The sequence below is a fragment of the Oryctolagus cuniculus genome, chromosome 8 (assembly GCF_964237555.1).
Source record: "Oryctolagus cuniculus chromosome 8, mOryCun1.1, whole genome shotgun sequence".
Lineage (NCBI taxonomy): Eukaryota > Metazoa > Chordata > Mammalia > Lagomorpha > Leporidae > Oryctolagus > Oryctolagus cuniculus.
Window position 1 is genome coordinate 93,354,843 of NC_091439.1, and position 22,241 is coordinate 93,377,083.

Below are 22,241 nucleotides of genomic sequence, written 5' to 3' on the forward strand. Positions count from 1 at the left end.
TCATTTCTGGTACTCCGTGTTCTTCCTATACATCTTTCTTCCCATCTGGTATCATGTACTCTCTGCATAAAGAACTTCCTTTAGCATTCCTTGTGTGGGTGAGAATTCTCTCAGCTTTCAATTGCCTGAAAATATATTTCACCTTCATTTTTAAAGGACATCTTCCCTAGATATGATATTTGGCATTGCTCAGGTTTTTCCTCCTTTTTTTTTTTTTTTTTTTTTAGCATTTTGAGGTAGTTTTTATGTCCTTCTAGCGAGCTTGAGGGATTGAGGAACTGAAGAGAGAAAAAGATCTTCCTACCAGGCAGCTTTATCTGGGTGAGGCCTCGGTAGGTTAGCAAGTAGGGCCACCACTCCATGGAAAAAAGGCTAGAGAGAGACAGACTCAAAGGTAAGAGGGCCTATGTGTCTCCCTGCATTGGTCAGAGATCTCAGGACATCTGCAGTGTGCAGTCCTTATGCCCACAAGGTCCTCTTTATATCCAGCAGATGCTGGGTGAGGTTTTCTAGAGATATGCAAAACGGACAGGCTCTAAGTGGCTAAAACTCTTGTTTAGGCTGCATTTAAAACAATTGGATGAGTACATATTTGCACGTAGCATCAGCTGGCTTTGAAGCTGTAGTCTCAGCCTGCTGTGCAAAGATAAGCAACCTAGGCACCTGTACACAGAAGTCATTTGACTCATTTTCTATAACATTTTTCTTTCAAAATCATATCACTGCACTGAATGTAATGTGCCCATTTTCTCTGCTTTTTAAATATTTTTAGCAGTTTGAGAGTGATATATAATAAAGTGATATCTTTATTAAATTTGGGTTCACAAGAATCTTGACTCTAAGTTGATATTGGCTACATTTTCCCTGGTAAACAAGCTGAGTTACAACTGTTCCACAAATCTGAGGCTCTGTGCATTCTTTTCTAATCTTTTTTTAAAATGTTTTTTCAGATTAGATCATTTTTATGCTTACTCAGTATTTCTTCCATGATCTCCAATATGTCCACAAACCTATCCAGTAATTTTTTTTCATATCAAATGTTACACTTTTGCTTTCTAGAACTTCCATTAGGTTCTTTGATTTTCACTCTCTGCTGATATTTCACATGTGTTTGCTTATCATTTCTGATGGAATCCGAGGTTTTCGTGTTGCCTCTGTTGGTAGCTTATTTTTCTTTTTGATTAAGGGTCACGTTTTCCTGCCTATTGTGCACTGGACATTATTGCTGATAAACTGCAAGGTGTCTGGTTGTTTTGGTTCTGGCAGGCAGTTGCATCATGGTCTCACCTCCTGATCTTCTGAGACCTATTTTTATTCTATTTTAATTTTGTCCATATATTTTAAAGATTTATTTATTTGAAACAGAACTACATGGGGCTGGTATTGTGGCACAGCAGGTTAAAGCCCTGGCCTGAAGCACCAGCATCCCATATGGGCGCCGGTTCTAGTCCTAGATGCTCCTCTTCCAATGCAGCTCTCTGCTGTGACCTGGGAAAGCAGTGGAAGATGGCCCAAGTCCTTGGGCCCCTGCACCTACCTGGGAGACCAGGAAGAAGCACCTGGCTCCTGGCTTCAGATCAGTGCAGCTCCAGCCGTTGCAGCCATCTGGGGAGTGAACCAGTGGATGGAAGACCTCTCTGTCTCTACCTGTCTGTAACTCTTTCAAATAAATAAAATAAATCTTTAAAAAAAAGAAAAGGCAGAACTACAGAGGGGCAGAGTGAGAAAGAGAGAGAGGTGTCTTCCATCCACTGCTTCACTCCCCAGATGTATGCAATGGCCAGAGTTGAGCCCACTTGCATCCAGGAGCTTCTTCCTGGTCCCCCACTCAGATGGAGGGGCCCAAGGAGTCAGGCCATCCTCCACTGCTTTCCCAGGCCACAGCAGAGACCTGGATTGGAAGTGGAGCAGCTTGGACTCCAACGGGTACCCATGTGGGATGCTGGACTGCAGGCGTCGGCTCCTTGTCCACACTCCTAAGGGATGCCACACATAGCCTCTCTGGGCCTGTGACGAATCCCTGAGGTGATAGTGAGTGCTCTTCACTCTGGATCAGAACTGCGGGGACTGTCAAGCCTGCCTGACCTCTGCGACCTGTGCTCCACTCTCAACCCTGGAGCCCCTACTCACTGATAGACCAGATGTCTTGACCTGGGCATGGCTGCTCAGCCAGCAGCCAAGGACACATGCAGACTTCTGGGCCACCTCTCTCTGCAGGCCCCTCTTTAGTACCCTACCGTGCAAGTACCAAACTTAGTTCTCTCCCCAGTTAAGAGAGAGTGGGCCCATATCCCTCCTCCCTGGGCCATGGTCCCCACTCTGGCATCTGTCAGGAGGCAAAAGGTGATTTGTTCGTCTTATCACAGGGGTCCTTGCCCTCAGCCCTGTTATCTGTTGCAGGAACAAGAGCTCCCTCCTGGATTTGGTCCGGCCTGACAGTTTTTAGTATCAGGAAGGCAATTTCATTATTCCTTATGGATAGAAGTAGAAGATACCTACATGACTTAAATATATTGTTGGAGTCTGCATATAAGCATCCATTGGATTCCCTACTAAGAAATTATACTAATCCAAAGCCTTATTACTCAGTTTAATTTTCCTTGGAAAATTATTTCCCTTTGAAGTGTCTATTCAAACATTTTGCCCATTGTCAGTTGTTATTTATTGTTGAGTTTTGAAACTTTTATATTCTGGCTATAAAATCCTCTGTGAAATATATGATTTGCAAATACATTTTCCAGTTTATAGCTTCTCTTTTCATTCTTTCAGTAATTTCTTTTTCATGGAGCAAAATTGTTTAGCCTCACCAAAGTCCAGTTCATCAATTTCTTTTGTGTATCAAAATTTTGGTGATATGGAAGAATGTTTTCTTAATCCAACATCTAATTGTCATCTCCTACTTTATATGCTAAAAGTTGTGTAGTTTTACAATTACATTTAGGTTTATGAACCATTTCAAGTTTTTTTTTTCTATAAAATGCTAGGTTCTTATTTTTGCAAATGGATGTCAATATCAGTTATTTATTTCTACATAAGTTATTCCACATGTAGTGGCCAGACACACACAGCCTTCATCTTGCAGTGTTGAGTGGTGAGCTATCTGCAAGAAGCTTACCTGACTGGTTTTGGCAGAAGTCTCGTGAAGTTGCTGTCAGTTGTGACCACAATAACCCCAAGGCAGGACCGGCTTTGACTTTGCTTCCAGCCTCTATCACATGGCTGCTGATAGGCTCAGAAAATCCATCCCGAGCTTCCCCATGTGGTGGCTAGCAGGCCTTGGTTCCTCTCCACATGAGCTTGTCCCTGTGGTGTTTAAGTGTCCTTACAACATAGCACTGACTTCCACTAGAACAAGTGATTCAAGTATCAGAGAAACCAAGATAGTGCACCCAAGATAGTAGTCACTATTTCTTACAACCTAACTGTGGGCAGTTAATTTATTTAGTGTTTTATGTGAATAGGGCTCGGTACAGCCACTCAAAACCTAGATACAGTGTGCAATGGTCAAATCAGGTTAGTTAGTATTTCCATCTCAAACTCTTAGGAAGTATTTTTTGATTAACATATAATGCTTGTATTAATTATAGGGCACTGTGTGATATTTCAATAAATATATGTAATGTGTACTGATCAAATCCAGGTGATTAGCATTTCCATCTCCTCATTACTTTGAAGTCTTTGAGCTTTTCTCCTCTATTAATTCATAAAATATGTTATTGTTAATTATAGTCACTGTGCTATACAACACCAGGACTTATTTTTTTAAACCACCATGATGTCTAGTTGTTCCAGGACTGTTAAAAAGAATGTTCTATCTCCATTAAATTGCCTTTTCACTTATGTCAGAAACTAATTGTCTGAATTTATGAGCTTTTGTTCTGTTCCATGGGTTGGATAATTTTATAGCAAATGATCTGTGCTAATCAAAATCCCATTTGAAGTTTGAATGACTGGGGATCAGAAGCTCTATTTCACTCTTATATAAATGCACAGAATTCTAACTCCAGCAACTCTTGTGAATGGTTTCAAAACATGCCACACTGCAGGAAAGCTTGCCCTGGGGTGGGCTGACGATGCAAGGAGGAAGGCTGTGGTTAGGAGAGGGGCCTTGCACACAGGCAGTGTTCTGCCATGACCTTTATCTCCCCCCTTTAAAGGACTGGAACCCCAAGTTTGGAGCCCCAGAGCACAGGGGCCTAGACTAAGATATTCAGCTACAATGTACATGCTGGTACTTGATGTAAAAAAAGAACCCAGCTAACCAGATCATTCACCCCCACAGGGTTCAGTATCACTTGATTCTTAAACAAAAACTGTTTCTAAAAGTTTGATTTAAAATATCAGTGAGCTGCATATCACTCTCCCCCTCTGTAATTGATATGAGTCCATAGTACATGAAATTCAACAAAAACATTTTTCTTTTAAAAAGACTGCCTTTCCATAAACAAAATTAAAAGGCAAATAGCAAACTGAAAAAATATTTGCATTTCTTATTACAAAAAAGATTAACTTTACTACAGGGATTATTTAGAAAAGAAAAATGTGTATCAATAAAAAACAACAGAGGTCGGAGCCACGGCTCAGTAGGCTAATCCTCCGCCTTGCGGCGCCGGCACACTGGGTTCTAGTCCAGGTCGGGGCGCCGGATTCTGTCCCGGTTGCCCCTCTTCCAGGCCAGCTCTCTGCTGTGGCCCAGGAGTGCAGAGGAGGATGGCCCAAGTCCTTGGGCCCTGCACCCCATGGGAGACCAGGAGAAGTACCTGGCTCCTGCCATCGGATCAGCGCGGTGTGCCGGCCTCAGTGCGCTGGCCGCGGCGGCCATTGGAGGGTGAACCAACTGCAAAAGGAAGACCTTTCTCTCTGTCTCTCTCTCTCACTGTCCACTCTGTCAAAAAAAAAATGACAATCATGTGATGTGCAGTGGACAAAATATGAGTAATAGGAAAATTATACTTTACTATTATAAAGTAAACAAGTTAAAATGATGGTTTTCTGCCCATTGAATTAATGAAGGAGAAAATTATATGTGGTACTGAAATAGGGCACTTTCATATACTTCTATTACAAAAGCAACAATTATTCCAACTCTTCAGTGGGTCATCCTGCAGTCTGTTATAGCAACCACACAAAGTGTCTGTACCCTTTAGCCTATGAAGTAGAAATTTCCACAAAGGTGGAAGCAAATGCTAATCAATACAAATACTGATGAGTAAATGGTAAAGTAACTCAAAACAACCTCAGGACTAAAGACTGTTGACATTTTGCAGGCTTTCAAAAAATGTGCATGGCATACTGAGATAAGCAAGGCTAGAAAAGTTTGTGCCTGCTCATGCACACACACAATGCAAACATCTTTAGGGAATATGCTGAATCAATAAACATGGCTTTGCGTTTCCATGATTCAGAACAATTATGGATGATTTTATTGGCTTTGTATTCTCCAATAATTATAAATTTTCATTGGATAATGAAGGTAGTATCATATAAAATCAAACTTGATTTTAAAGGATAATTTTAAATACACTAATGAGATGGTAATTAAAGGAAAACTATAGTGAATCTTAAAGTTATTGCGATAATATAAGCTATTACTTCCCAGTGTATGCATTTTTATAGATGTTTGTGTTCCAAGTTTATATATTTGCATTTTTAAAGGGCAAACACTTGCATTTTAGAAAAAAATTAATTTTTGAAGCTACTTGAAAATGTTTCAGTTTCAATAAGAGCAATAATCTGAAATATTTGTGATGTTTTTCACGCAAAGTTTAAAAACCAGGTGTTTGACATGTCAATTTCATGTATATGTTAGATTATACCTCAGGAGAATGATACTCGCTCTAGCCTGACATATAAATACATCATCCACGAAGACTCTGTACCTACAATCAACAGCAACAATGTCATCCAGGAAGAATTAGACACTTTTGAGTGGGCTTTGAAGAGCTGGTCTCAGTGTTCCAAACCCTGTGGTGGAGGTAACACTTGAACCCATTTATTCTATTAAAATGTAATCTTGTATAAAAGCCAATCTTGCTTTTACTTAAGGACTGTCTCTAAAGGAGTCTACAACCTGAGAAACGCCAAACCTAACCCTCCGAAGGTAACTACCAAACATCTGACCTGAAAGCTCAGAATCAGCAAAGGATAGAATTGTTTGAAACAAGGCCTTCCCATCCAGGGTTCTTTAGGTCTTGTAGTTCCTGTTCAGTGCACTTGGGTTGTCACCTTTCTTCGCCTCTTGTGCTTCCCATATCTGTGCATTTCCTTTCAGTCACAGTTCTTAATAAAAGGAGCTATTAGTTACATATGACTGTGGGACTCACTCTGCTCTGTGTCTGGAACCAGATGCTGCTCTGAATGTACATAGCAAAGCATGCATACTTCCAATAATGACCCATGAGATTGGCACTATGGTTATCTAGCATTGTGCAGATGGTGAAACTGAAGCACAGGGAAGAGTAGTAATTTGCCCAGGACCCTAGGATTCAAACCCCAATAACCTAGCTTCTGAGCCCAAGCTCTTACTTGCTGCATTATGCTGCCTCTCTGCCTTCTCCATAGGAAATCCAGTAAGCTGTCTACCGTGTCTCTCAGTCTCTCCCATCATCCATCCTTTTATTTTGAAAAATAAACACTTTATTACCATCTGTCCCAGACAGGTCAGACAAGGCAAGAGACTATTACAAAAATGACACTAAATAATTAAGAACAAAAACACTGTTCATTGGAAGGAATGCCTAGATCAATCATTTATAATTTAAAATCCAAGATTGTAAAATATTTTTAGTTAATTGTTGAGAATGACACTTCATTATCTGTTACAGGATGCTTATTTGATTCAGATCCTCCCTTCTGCTGCATGTTAAAATTCTGCTTGGTCCCAAGATTAGTCACTATTCTTTAATATTTACAACATATGTTCCTTCCCAATCAGAATTCCTTTGCTGTTTGGGAAGGGAAAATTGGGACCACAGTCTTTTAACTAGTTAAGTTACTTCAATTTTTCATCTGAATATTTCAGTGCAATCTTTCAGGTCAATGAATGAACAATGAGCAGAAATACACTATTTACCTGAGTAAAATCCATCTGTGTCCTAATGTGCTGCCTGAAGATAACACTATTTGTATAATATTCTTGCCAAAAAAGAGAATAACTTGATTCTAATCAGTAGGAGACAGTGAAGCCTAAGTTGTTGGAAATTTTGCAGGAGTTCTGGCCTCTCCAGCTCAAAAATATTAACTGTCCTCAAAGACGAAAAGAATCTTTCAGAAACTATTTATGGTTGATAAAGGCTAGAGAGACACTACAACTAAACGCAATGTGTGATCTTTGATTGAAAACCATCACCATAAAGTACATCACAGGGACATGAGTTTCCAATGTTATGTATGTATTGGTGTTAAAATTCCTGACCATAGGAATTATACTGTGATGTTCTGCAAAAATGTGCTTGTTATATGTTCTGAAGAATTCAAAAATCAGGCTGTCTGTAACTTCCAAATAGTTCAGCAAAATAACATACAAAGTCCATGGGGAATGTGCATCATCTTCCAACGCTATTTTCCATGAACTTTTGGAAGTATACTCATAACGAGTTTTCACTAAGTTTGTGGATGTTGCATATTATGAAAAATTTCTATGAGGGCTATCAAAAATTATTACACCAAAATTTATCTTGTAATTCCATTTCTCCACAAACTTTTTGAAGTCCCCTTGTGTATATATATGAAATATAGTAAATGGGTGACAGTAACAAATGGTTAATCTAGAGGTAAGGCTTCCAAGCATTCATTTGGGTTTTCCTAGCAAAAATTTTTGTAGGTTTGAAATTTTTAAAATATACTTTTCTCAAAAAACATGTATGTTTAGGTACATATGTGTACTGGTATAAAAATTTAAAGAGTAAACCTCCTTTATTAACTCCCTATGACCCTCTTGTTTAACGTCTAAACATTTGTCTATCACTCAAGGCTTCAAGATCCAATCCTTTCCTCTCTTCCACCCGCTTCATACATGATTCTTAAGCCACCTGCAGTTTTCTATTATCATGTCCTTTGCTGTCACTCGGGTTCATTCCCTTTACCCAATACTATTAACACTCCCTTGAGGGGATTCTGGAAGTGTAATCTTGCAGGCGTTCCCTCCCCTTCCTGCAGCTAAGGTGGAGATCTTTTCCCTCTGTGTTCCTTTAGTGCCCTCTACAGTAATTTATTCACATAGCTCCATAAAATCAGCTCATTTATGTAATGTCAATGCAATTTTCATCTGTGTTTTACAGCAAACCATGTATAGTCAACTCTAGTTCATGAACAAGCACACAATTAATGTTTAATGATTTGTAATAGGAATAGATGTTTGTCCTACTGGTTAATATGTCCTTGTTCCACATTGGAATGTTTGAGTTCAGTTCCTGACTGTTGCTTCCTGGTACGCAGCAGGTAATGGCTCAAGTGATTGAGTCCCTGCCCCCCAGCTTCAGTCCGGCCTGGCCAGTGTAGGCATTTGGGAAGTGAACCAGCTCACACCGTGTCTCTATCACTCAATCCCTCTTATTTTTTTAATGATAAGAAGTAAATTATATTCTCATTTATCTTATATATTCAATAAATAGTAAGATTTTTATTTAATTGGCTTAGGACATCTCGCATCCCTTGCAATATGTAGCTTATTGTACACAATAAATATCTGTTGATGAATGATCAAATAGATAATAGCATGCATGTGATTATATTAAATTATTTTCCAGGTTTTCAGTATACTAAATATGGATGCCGCAGAAAAAGTGATAATAAAATGGTGCATCGAAGTTTCTGTGAAGCCAACAAAAAGCCAAAACCTATCAGACGAATGTGCAATATCCAAGAGTGCACACATCCACTGTAAGCATTGATTGTCTTCACCTAATTCGAAGCAGAGGTCTATATGTCTTCAGCTCTCTTTAGTTTGAATTAATTCTTAGTCAACTCTCTTGTGTACTGCTTTAAACAAACTGCAGTTCCCTGCCTTCTACCATATCCCTGCTGCACATATACTTTGTTTTGGAATCACCTTGGGAAATACTTCCAATACTGATAGACATATCTTTACTGATGTTAATATCCAGGGTTTGTACCAGGGCACTTAGCAGAATCTTAAGTTTATTTTGGTGTAAAACATTTTCAAATCCATGCATAGGTTTTTTTTTTCATAATATGCCTTTCTATGAACTTTTTGCAGTACCTTCTTATTTTAGCATATCTCTCAATAGTTGTCATATAACATGCTGTGATTATCGTTTTTTTCTTGAACACTTCTTCTAGAGTAAATGAATGTCTTGTTTTTCTTTATTTTTGTGATAACGTAATATTATAGTCAAAAGCTTAGTGCTCCACTACATAAAGTGTTCAACACATAAACAAAAAGATTGCAGTTGAGCAGGAAAATATGCAAGGGCTATAAATAATAATCAAATGAAAATATGTTCAACTTCACTCAAAAATTTTAAGACTCAAAAATCATTAAAAGCATAGCAGTATATAGCTAGTATCATTTTGACAAAGATTCGAAACAAAGCTTTACTACACACTATTTGCAGCAAAACTGATATGGGCATGTAGTTTGTGTTTTTACTACATTTTTAACTTTAGTTCCCACATGTGGTGTTTGCTTTCTGTGTCTGGCTCATTTCACTCAACATGATGTCGTTCTGTTCCAGTCACTTTCATGTAAATGATAGAACTTCATTCTTTCGTATAGCTGAGTAATATTCCACTGTGTGTGTATCAAATGTTCTTGATTAATTCATCTGAAGGACACTTGTTAATTGCTTATTTTGGCTACTATGAACAGTGCGGCTACAAACATGTTGGTATAAATATCTCTTTGATATAATGTATCCATGTCTTTTGGGTATAAACCCAGTAGTGAGAGTGCTGCATCACATGGTAGATCTATTTCCAGTTATTTAAGAAATTTCTCTTCTCTGAGTATCAGTATCCTCTAAGTACTGTACACTCGTGTCTGTCAGTTTCATCTTGGTGGAGATAGTGAGATCAGAGAACAGATGCCTAGGCTTCTACCCTGCTTTCATCATGGGGTTTCTTCTCCCAGTCCTCCTTGACATTCCCACTGCCTGGCTCTAGTTGTATATAATTTCCTGCTTCCTGCATTAGTTATCTCCTTGACTCTTGGTTTTTTAATTCTTTCTTGGAGCTTCTGTCTTCCAGCAGCTTCATGAAAAAGAGTATATGAAATGTAAATTTTTTGTGTAGGACATTCTTAAAAGCCTAATAGCATAAAAGATTATGTATAGTGTCTTTCTTTTATATCACCTTGACCATTTGGAGACACACATGCATATACAATTCCAAACTAAATTTTCACTCGGAATCTTAATACTGTTCCATTGCTTTCTAGACACCAGTGTTGCTCTTGAGTAGCCAGCTGTCCTTCTGGTTTTCTTTCAAAGTTTGCAGTATCCTCTTTTGTTCTCAGTGTCCTGAAATTATCCTGATGTTCATCTTCTCTCATGCATTGTGCTGTGTACTTATAGACTTTTTATAATCAATTACTCATGGAATACACTGATTTTTGATCTGTAAAATCAAGTCAATTATAATATTCCTTATCTTGCATATTTGTGTGAAGTACAAACATTCAGAATTTACTCATGTAGCAAAATTATGACATTATTATTAACTCTAGTCACCATATTTTGTAGTGGACCTCAAAGCTTACTTTTTCTTTCTAGCTGACACTTTGTATCCTGTAACCAATATCTTTCCATTCCTACCCTCATCCCTACCTCAGCTTCTGGTGTGACCACTGCCGGGAGTTCACCTATTTTAGACTCCACACATTAGTGTGATCTGGCAGCCTTCATCTCTTTTGCTGAACATGACATCCAGTTCCACCCATGCTGTTGTGAATGGTCTTAGACTTGAAAACATTAAAGCAGTATTTTTTATTTCTGGAAGATTTTCTTCTACTTCTTTGATAACTGCTCCTCCCACCCATTTTTCAGTTTTAATTCTTTCTTGGACATTTATAGTTCAGCTGTAGTTTGGTCCAGTTGCTGAGTTTTTCCTTTTGGGCATTATATAATTTATATCCATGAGCTCTATTTGTTGATCAAGTATTCTTTTCTCAGAGTATTTGATTCTTATTTCATGGTTGCAATATATTATTTTATCACTTTTAGGATATTAAAGATTATTTCCCATTTCATGCATTATTTCTTTTCAGTACAATTCTTCCCTGCTCTTCAATTGAATTAGTCAGTGTGTAATTGAGGCATACTATTTAGTTGTCTTTTTAATTGTTTTATTTTGCTTCTTTGAAAAACTCATGGGAAGATAAAGAAAAAAGATAATATAAATCCAGGGATTAAAAAGAAAGGTTATAAAATATATTATTTTCCTTCTGCAGCATCTTTGCTACCACAAACCATGTTGGCAATCTTTGGTGTTCACAATGTACAACTCCTCTAGTTTGTCCAACTGGAAGTAAAATATATTATGGCAACCAGACTGAGCAATGTTACTCACTTTAAGAGACCTTAATAATGACTGTCATTGAATGTGATTCTCAGAGGAGATATACTCTTCATAGATGTAGATCCTTCCGATTACCAGATGGAATGGGTGCTCCCAAAGGCTCAGTAACCATGCGTAACCACATGTGGAGAACCGTCCAGAATGTTGTGCCTGTAACTTATCTGGAGAGTGCTTGGGGCACCCACATTGCAATGTCTCTTGGAAAGTCCTTCTAAAAGTGTCTCTCTGGAAATGTTTCTTCTACCCATCCCTGAATGCACACTACCTTCACCTTTAGGCAGGCCCATGGAGGACCAACAAGAAGAGCTGAGTTGGCCAAACAGGATAGATGTGTTGGGGAGCCTTCATGGCAGCAACCATAGCAATAAGAGTCATCTCAGTCAGGATATTAAAACACGAATAAACTCTTAGAGTCCATGAAAAAAAAAAAAAAAGGCAGCAGCCAAATCAGTTTGTCCTGGCAAGCAACAGGTGGTTGCAATTTTTTTTTAAATTCACTTAGAGATGTTTGGCACCATTAGTCACCATGGCTGGCAGTTGCCTTTGAAAACTAACTTCACACTTGAACCTAACAGGGCAACCTTAAGATAAGGTTCAGAAACTCTCTGTCCTTGTAGATCGCCTTTGGGAGGGTGGGTGGGGTGGCAGAGAAGGCATCAGAGTCACTGAGAGGCAGAAAAACAGTAGGGCATTAACAACAAAAGCATGAAGCCTGTTATAGTTAGAAAGGCGTTTGAGGCTCCCACTCCCAGACGGCTGCTGCCAGTCCCTCTGAGAGTAAAGTCTAGGCTTTGTAACACGAGAACATAAATATTACACATCCCAATGACACTGTCTACCCTTAACCCACTACACCCACAGCTGGGTAGCGGAGGAGTGGGAACACTGCACCAAAACCTGCGGGAGTACTGGCTATCAACTCCGCACCGTCCGCTGCCTGCAGCCGCTCCAGGATGGCACCAACCGCTCAGTGCACAGCAAATTTTGTGTGGGCGACCGTCCCGAGAGCCGCCGGCCCTGTAACAGAGTGCCCTGTCCAGCCCAGTGGAAGACGGGGCCCTGGAATGAGGTGGGTGTGTGTAAGCATGTGTGATGTATTGAAATGTAGCATGAGTACAGGTAGGCTTTGTGTGAACTCAGAAAACTGAGGCGTGTTTTATAGTCACCAGAAGGAGGTAGGGAAAATTGTAGCTGCATTTAAGAGTAGGTGGGAGTAGAAACCAACCCTGTTTGGGTGTTCTGTGATTGGAGGAGTATGAAAGGTAACTGATCTGTGTGACATCTGGGTTGACTTCACGGTTTTTACGGGATTAATTCCAGACCTTTACACTGAATGGGAGTCACTCCCCATGTGGCACAGTGCTAGCTCCTCTGTTTTGTATTCTCTGTAACATTTTGTCCCAAAAACACACAGGCCTACCTGTGTTCAGGCTAGCTTGCCTGTCCCTTTTTTCCTATCATACAGTCTCTCTCCTGCCCACCAAGGCTCATCTCCATGGTCCCTGTACCACCTTCCAGGTGCTGCCTTTCCCAGCCACTTCTCTGCATCTGAAAGGCAGTGCCGCTTACCTGTAGTAAGCTGGTGAGGACAGTTCTGTGGCTCCTCCTTTTCAGGCTGTGATGCAGCAAGACCACGAGTCCTCTACTCCCCTGGACCCAGCTGGGGCCTGGCCGCTGTCCTGATGATGTTGGTGTGGCTACTTGTGCTGTTGGATCTCTAACTGCAGCCTCTGTTTGTGCAGTGCTCCGTCACCTGTGGGGAAGGGACAGAGGTGAGACAGGTGATCTGCAGGGCCGCAGACCACTGCGACGGTGCGAAGCCCGAGTCGGTCAGAGCCTGTCAGCTGCCTCCCTGTAATGGTATGTGTACTACCCATGGATTTCACTGCTCCAATGAGGTTTCCTAAACTTAAAAAAAAAAAAAAGGCAGAATTTCATTTCAGCATAAGCTCTAGAAGGTATGTTTGCCTATCAAGAAATCCCCAAAGGAAAATGCCCTTCAAATATCCACCCAAGAGTTCTGTAAGAACACTCTGTGGGGCAGAGCCCCTACCATTTAATTGTCATACCTGCCACAGCCCAGCCTGTTTCTTCAGTGGCAGTGGTGAGGGCTGCATCAGACATATGTGATGAACATTCATCTGGATCCACAGGGATACGTATTTTTTGTTTTCTAGCCTATTCCTTACCTGTACTGTCACATCTGTCAAAGGTATAGCATTGCAGAGGGTTCTGAACTATTTTAATACAATTACACAATTTCAACATGAGCGTGATTGATGCCACTCAGTTTTAAAGCTGTTTCCATCCATATACAGACATTTCACATATATGCCAGCCTCTGGCATTTGCCTGATCTACCAACTTGCTGAAGTGCAAAAGCAGAGTATACTATAAATTGGTTTGCTATTTAAAAATATTTTTATTAATACAAAGACAATATATTTCATGCATTTCAAAGATAAAATTCTAGGAACATAAGGATATCTTCCCTCCCTCCTGCTTTTTCCTTTTAATTTTTGCAATAACATTCTTTCAATTTACTTTATAATCGCAGGCTTAATACTCTGCTAAATATAATATTCAACAAGTAAAAAGTAGAGAGCCCACTATTCCACAGAATTATAGCCAAGGGTGATAGACTATAATCCAAAGAGGTCAATTTCACTCTTCAAAATCACATTCATTTTTATTTTCTACATATTAGCTACCACTAATCAGAGAAAACATAATGTATTTGTCTTTTGTGTCTGATTATTTCATTAAGCATAAGGTCTCTACTTGCATCTATTTTGTTGAAAAAGGATTTCATTCTTATTTATGACTTAATAGTATTCCATTGTGTGTATATCACATTTTCTTAATTCAGTCATCAGTTGATGGGCATCTGGATTGATTCTGTATCTTAGCTATTGTGTTATAAACATGAGATTACTGATAACTCTTTCATGTTATTTTAAACATACATTACATTGGATAGCTTCAATCTATTGCTGTTTGCTTCCGTTATCTGTTAGCAGCTGTCTGTATCTCATTCTCTGTTTCCATTTGTGTTCCTCTCTGATTGCCATTGTTTCACTCGCTACTTGCTGTCATGTGTCCATCACACGTTACTCATGGTCTCATGGTATTCTTGCTCTCCCTCCCCAGTCTCTGCTTGTCATATAGCTATAAAAATACCTTTGACTGGGTAATTTATAACAGAAATTTATTCCTCTAAGCCTGGAGGTAGAGAAGTGCAAGATCAAAGTGCCCACAGATTTAGTGTCTGATAAGGGCTTTCTAGATACTGCCTTGTTGCTTTGTCTTCCCCTGTCAAATGAGGCCAGGGAACTGCACACAGCCTCTTTTCTAAGGGTACCAATTCCATGCACAAGGACTCCATTCTCATGCCCAAGTCACCACCCAAAGTGTCACCTTCTAGTTGCAGTCCCCTTGGGGTTAGAATTTTGGAGGGACATAAATGTTCAGACCATAGCACCCAGTGTCTGTCTCCCAGTCCCCTTGCCTGTTCTGTCTGTGACTGTTTTCCCCTCCCCTCCCCCCCCCCCCTGTTTCTCCTTGGCCCACCCACGCCTCTCCACAACAACAGTTCTCCCAAATCTATGCCCAATGACAACAATGGACATTGCTTTGACATTCTAAGGATGTACAACTTGCTTTTTCTGTGGCTAGCAACACCAACATAAGGCATTGATTAAATATCGACATCTGCTAAGTGATACTTTTTCCTCCCCAAGTAAATTTTTTAGGAACTACTTTACAAAATATTTTATTTTTTTTGAAAAGCCCAAGTTTCAAGTCTTTAAACTTTGTAGTGGTAAGAACAAGCATGGCCATGAGGGGGAGACATAGGACTTATATACTTTCCCAAGTAAAAGGTTTAATATATTTGAAGTCTTAAAAACCCAAGTTATACCCAAAAGAGCAAACAACTGAGGGAGAAACATTAAAGCTAACTGTCCCCATTAGATTTTATTCTTAATAGCTGGTAGAGCAGTGTGTTTCTGCAGATGTGCCCAAATGCCAGCAAGAACTGGATTGAGGCTGCTCTCAAGCCCAGGTGCAACGGAGGCATCAAAACTACATTGGTGTTCCCACATTCCTTCTAGCTGCTTTATTGCTCTGAAATCCAGGCCCAAATGCCAATTCCAGGAGTTTTTGCGAGGTCACATATTTTACAATATTTCAAGCAAATAGGTAATACTTTTCACCAGACTCTCACTCCAAAACTTTTAAAAAGTTTTGGGTTTCAGAGTATTTTGGATTAGGGACTCTCAACTGGGTAAAGTCTCTGCATTTATTCCAAAATCCTAAACGCCATTGGTCCCAGGCATCTCAGAGCAGGGATACCCAACCTGCGTAAGCACCAAGTGGCTTTTCGAAACCAAATGTGGGTCCTTTTTCCTGAGCTGCTTAGGATGAGGCTGGAGTGGAATAAGACTAAAACGTTTCTCTAGTGATCAGTTTTGTCGTGTGACTCCATATTTTGATTGTGCTCATTGTTCATTTGTAAAGCTCTTCTCTAGATGTAGACAAATTAAATGTATTCCTTTGCTGCTGGGTTGTGTTTTTTTCTCCGAATCTCTCTCCCTTTCCTCTTCCATACAGAAGTACACCCTGTCCTGAGGCCCAGGCTGTGACCCAGTCTCCACAGTGCCAGGGCACAAACATGTCCAGACAGGAGACCCTCAGAAAGAATAGGTCACACTTATGAGCCAGGACTCAGACCACGATTGAAGAGGGTCAAAGCATAAGGAGTATAAGGTTAACTAAGGGCCTCTCATCAAACAAAGAAAAACATTTTCTTCTTTTAAGAAGCAGGCATAGAAAAATAATTCACTGATATTTGAGGTGACCCTCACATTTAAGGGGAAACCCACTGATGTAACTCTAAGGCATTTACAGTGTAGCTAGATGATGACCTTCGCTAATAGGAAATATTCAAAAGCGTTATCCAATTAATAGGCCTACAAAGCTCAGGCCAGTACAAGTCAGTCCAGATTTGGGAAGTGGACGTAATCTTAGAACTCCAACAAAACTGGTCATTTAAGCCAGTTACCATTGCCAACTGACACACCTCTGTTTTTATTTTTCAAACTTTCGAAAAAGTATTATCCAGTTTCTTTGGCAAGCTAAATAGTAGGTTGCTTAGCTCCCAATATGGTATTACCCAATAATGTATCTTAATTTTAAATGACTATTAAAAAATTCCACAATTTACAGTTCCTGGCATGTATTATTTGGATGCGGATCAGTCTTGCAGTGTCACATAGCTCCAGGTGCTACTCTGAGCGCTGGCTCTGCCTGTGAGAGAGAAGCAGGAACTGGACCCATCCCACAGGCCTGCCCTGGAACAACTGGACAACCAGTACCTACTAACACTCCCAAGAGCGCAGGTGTTTGGATTTTTTGAAGTCCAGTTCTTATACAAGATAAGATTTTAAAATAAAAATTGTGTGGACATACAAATCAAGCGCTTTATGTGAGTGTTCCATTAGATTAGTACCCTATTAACATAAAGTGCTGTCAAGTCAATGAAATACAAATTGACACACTTCACCCAAATTTGTGCTTTCAAATAAGCTGAAAATAGTTGGTAGTAAACATAAAGCTATTGTATTCCACTTGGAGCATATTCTCTTAACCAAAATGGAATTTTCATTTTTCTTTTGGTATTATTGGTATGTTGTCCCAGTAAGTCTTTATTAAAAAATTACTAGAGTACTGACTACATGAAATTTAAAAGCCAGAAATAACATAAAATAATAAAAAGAGAAACAAGTTTGTGGTCAAATGGATCCTATTTTCTCATCCTAAAATCAGATGATACATTCCTACTTGACAGAAACACACTCACTGGTCTAGGACTTCTCAGGAGCTTGGGACATGGAGGTCGTTCCTTGAACAGTTGTCCCTGCACATCCACAGAGGAAAGGTCCCCAGACCTTCCTCAGATATGCAATCTGCAGATGCTATAGCGTTTGCATATGACCTTTTACTTCCTGCCTTTTACTACAAAATATAAATGTTATCCCAGTAATCCTTAAGCTGTAAAAAAATCTGTTCCTCTTTAAAATATTTTCAAGTCTACTATGAGTTGCATCCATCCAGGTAGAACCCACAACTGCCAGGGCCCAGCAGTACTTTGTAAATCAAGAGCTACTTAGTTCAGTGAATTCCTCCTGAATACTCAGATTTAATGCAACATTCATGCAGATAACTTTCATTGTTCCAGATTTCACCAAAATATTTTTAATTCATTAATTATGTTTATTTCTTGCCCTTTATTTTGACTTTTGCAGATGAGCCGTGCTTGGGAGACAAGTCCATATTCTGTCAAATGGAGGTGCTGGCTCGGTACTGCTCTATACCAGGCTACAACAAGTTATGCTGTGAGTCATGTAGCAAGCGCAGTAGCACCCTGCCCCCACCGTACCTTCTAGAAGCTGCTGAAACTCAAGAGGATACTATTCTTAGTCCTAGTGGTCTCCCTGGATCTCTAGTGGTGCCCACCTCCTTGGTTCCTTACTATGCAGAGACCCCTGCTGAGAAGTCTTCCATGGGAGGTCCAAACACACACACTGCTTTCAGGCCAAATAGGAAACGTGATGGTGCTAAATTACACCAGAAGAGAGCTCAGCAATCAGGAAGCGAAACGCTGAGGCCGGTCTCAGTACCGTCCTCTTCGCCCACCCAGAGCGGCCACCTCAGTTCAGCTTCTCAGTTGGCTGCTGCTCCCTTCCTTGCAGTCAGTAATTCAATAGGTGCTTCTTCTCAGACAAGAACCTCAAAGAAAGATGAAAAGATGATTAATAAGAGACATCCAGTAAGATCATCCAACTTAGAGAGATGAGAAAGTGACGCTAAGAAGCTAGAAGTCAGAGGGAAGCCTGGGCGACCTCCCTCTCCCCATGGTGCATACAGCTTGTTGAACGTGGAACTCTCCATCGGTCATCAACTCAGTTCATCTCCAAATAGAAGAACAAAAAGTGCTGGTTCACTTTGGAGTTGCTTTCATCCTCCTTTTGTTCTGCATTGACTTGTTTACTAGGATTAATTGGAAGAAAGCACCAAAGATTATAAGCGGAAGGAAAGTTGTGAAGTATGTTGGTCACTCTCTGTAGCAGAAAAGGGACTGGAACCATTTGTGCATATCAGCTGATTTTTATTTTAAAAAAAGTTATGGTGAAAATAAAGAGATGCCAACAGTTTACATTTTAACCAGAAATTTTGAAAATGGAGCAAAGAATTCTTAGACTTGTATTCCTATTTATCTATATTAGAAATATTGTATGAGCAAATTTGCAGCTGTTGTGTAAATACTGTATATTGCAGAAATCAGTATTATTTTAAGAGATGTGTTCTCAAGTGATTGTTTACTATATTACATTTCTGGATGTTCTAGGTGCCTGTCATTGAGTATTGCCTTATTTGACATTCCATAGGTTGATTTTCAAAGCAGAAGGTTATGAAGAAGAGGTTAGAATTATAGCTACTTACAACACAAAGAAGTTCATTGTATGGTTTTGTTGAATCAACAATGTGATACCCAAATTATAGTTTTTTAAAAAAAACTTCAGATATACAGATATCAGCTTATCTGTTGCCTTCTATCTTTATAATGAAAAGGGATAAGCTTGTTATCTTGGCATACTATTGGCCACAGAGAACAGTAAATGAACCTGTTCAAGATAAGAGATGCCATTGAGGTGTCCTATGTTCTTGTGTTTTTATTTTCCCATTGTTGGCGCATACAGAGAGTTTTACTCCACGTACTGTACTAATCACCAAGGAAAGATATTTGGAAATAACTTATGTTGGTAGCTGCGAAAAGAATCATTGAACTAGAATTGACACTCAAATACAGTAGTGTTTTGGAAGGAGGTTCAAGAAAGCATTTGTCAAGGGTTGAGATATTTATTTTCTGCATGGTTCATATCCAAATGTTCACAACCACGATGCATCTGACTGCAATCATGTGCTAGTAATTTATGTCAGTGATTATCTTGCTCACAGTGAAGCCAGAAATGCTCTCAACAGGGAGTAGATGTAAAGTACTTGTATATAGAATTCAGAACCTAAGCTATTTATTAAAAGTTGATTTTTTTCTTGATAGTATTTTTATGTACTAAATATTTACACCAATATCAATGACATATTTTGGTAAACTAGAGAGACAGAAGGGATGCATGTTTTGTTCTGCTTCAATTTCTCCTGTATGAACAAAGTACCACAGCCTTCTCAAAGAGCTAAAATTGAACAAATTTGAGGTTATGCATTTTTGAAACAGTTGCTACAAAGTTGATGATTTGTTCCCCTTCAAGGAAATATAAAATATGACCTTAGCTGTCTAATGAAATAGTCGATTAGAAATTATTTTTTAAGAATGTGAAAGAGGTGAGTGCTGTCAACATGACGTTTTTGAAAGGTCAGTACCAGAACTGTCAGAGAAATGTTATGCAGAGGAAGACAGATCGGTTAGCTTTTCAAAGGACAGCATGCTCAGGCTCTTGTATTCTAACCCTTGTAAACTACCAGGCTGAGCTATTGACTCCGTACCTCTAAGAATCGCTGCTACTTTGTGCAAGACTTTTGAAGGTTGAACGAATGAGGCAAATTCCAGACAGTAAAAGAATCCCTGAGCCCTAACTAGAAGTTCTTTTTTTTCCCTAAAAAATTCCCAAGAATGAAATTCTCTCTAGTTTACATGGGCATGCGTTCATCTGGTCCCAGGGGAATGCTGAGATGTCACACACACACACCTCCCATTAAGATGTGCATATTCAGTGTACTTCTCATCTCTGAGCTTTCTTTTCTAAGCTACACATTCCTTTTTATCAACGTGTACACTACTGATGCTGTTGTTGTATTGGGAGCATGTAGCAATAAAATCGTTAATAGATCTGGCTCTATCTAGATTTTATCATGAGTTTTGGCAACAGATTCTTTCCACCTACAGCTTAAATGGCATTAAATTCATTTGCAACTTGTATTTGCTTTAAAGGAGATCAAATGAAGTGGTTGTATGTCTTATTTTCACATCAAGGTATGCCATACTGTTTTTAAAAAAAAAAAAAAAATAAGCGGCTGGGGGAGGTGACTTTCTACTTAACTATGCAATGTCCCTTGGAAATTAAGGAGAGGAAAGGAGAGTAGGGCAACCATGCCAGGATTTAGGAGGAAGGGGAACTTGTGTTTTTAACAATCTGTAATCTCAGAGTGATTTTTGTAAAAGCGTACACACAAACTTGATCACCTGACGACCGATGGGAATTCACCACTGGAAACTCGGGCATAGAGGAGGAGGGAACATCTCAATGGAATCCCATTTATTAGCTAGTAGAGAAACACGATTTCATGGTTGTTACGACATAGAGGAGGAGGGAACATCTCAATGGAATCCCATTTATTAGCTAGTAGAGAAACACGATATCATGGTTGTTACTAGTTTGAACTGCAAAGGCCAACAAGGCTCAGGTCTAAACCCCAATCACTTCACGCCTGATTGGCCTTGGATAACTTCACTACGGTTCCATTTCCTCATCTGTAAAGATTGGGGGCAGACCTGTCATACACCACTGCATGATTGCGGTGAGAAATGAGATGTTATAAAGCTGTTAGCACAGAGCCTAATGTAATATCTCACAGAAACTTTAAGTATTAATAAAACCTTGGCCCTCATCCTCATCATCTTCAATGTATAAATGAACCACAGCTTTGCTTCAAGGCCCAAGGTCACCAGGTCTCACGTATGGTACTGCATAACCCAATTTGGGGAACCCTAGCGACCATTTGACTTTAGCAGCTGATAAGATGGGGGCCGGCACTTTGGTGCAGCGGGTGGAGCAGCGGCCTGCAGTGCCCACATCTCATATGGGCACTGGTTCAACTCTGGGCTGCTCTATTTCTGATCCAGCCCTCTGCTAATGTGCCTGGGAAAGCAGCAGTCTTAAGATGGCACAAGTCTCCGGGGCCCTGCACCCACGTGGGAGACCCAGAAGCAGCAGCTCCTGGTTCCTGGCATTGCAGTCATTTGGAGGGTGAACCAGTGAATGGAAGTTACCTATCTCCCCTTCTCTCTAATTTTACCTTTCAAATAATTCATAAAAAACAATAAGGTGAACTTACTAAAAATGACCTTCAGTAACTATAAAATTTTAATTATATGCACTCTCTTTTTCAAGAAATAGTCAAAGGGACTAGCTATTATGTACTTCTGCAAAGATGGTCAATGGTGCAAACATGCTCCAAGCTATTAACTAATGAAATTTCTTCTTCATATATTTACATGAATGCACTGCTTTTTAATAGTTTTATTTATCTGAGAGGTAGAGATACAGACAGAGAGAGAGAAAATTCTTTCCACCTGCTGGTTCGCTCCCCAAATGACTATTGGCCGGAGCTGGGCCAATCCAAAGCCAGGAGCTTTTTCTTCTGTCTCCCACACGGGAGTAGAGGCCCAAGCACTGGAGCCATCTTCCACAGCTCTCCCAGGCCATAGCAGAGAGCTGGATAGGAAGAGGAGCAGCCTGGACACAAACCGGCACCCATATGGGATGCTGATATGACAGGTGGAGGCTTAGCTTACTAAGTCACAGTGCTGGGTCCCCTATGAATACACTTTGTATAAATATCAAAAACAAGCCAATCCTCTGTACTTATTTTACATTTTCTTTATGATGAATCTACTTCAATATAAGATT

General features: G+C 39.8%; 1 protein-coding gene across 8 annotated transcripts in view; it reads left to right on the forward strand.

The window, feature by feature from the left end:
• The window catches only part of ADAMTS3 (ADAM metallopeptidase with thrombospondin type 1 motif 3), a 319,865-nt gene extending 299,415 nt beyond the window's left edge, over positions 1–20,450 (forward strand). For all 8 annotated transcript variants that reach the window (XM_070048039.1, XM_008267763.4, XM_051820227.2 and 5 more), the window contains 5 exons: positions 5,810–5,975; positions 8,748–8,880; positions 12,397–12,604; positions 13,278–13,395; positions 17,841–20,450. In XM_070048039.1, coding sequence (XP_069904140.1) covers positions 5,810–5,975; positions 8,748–8,880; positions 12,397–12,604; positions 13,278–13,395; positions 17,841–18,391 — 1,176 coding nt within the window. In that variant the 3' untranslated portion in view covers positions 18,392–20,450. The remainder of the gene's footprint in view (positions 1–5,809; positions 5,976–8,747; positions 8,881–12,396; positions 12,605–13,277; positions 13,396–17,840) is intronic.
• Positions 20,451–22,241: the final 1,791 nt, after the last annotated feature.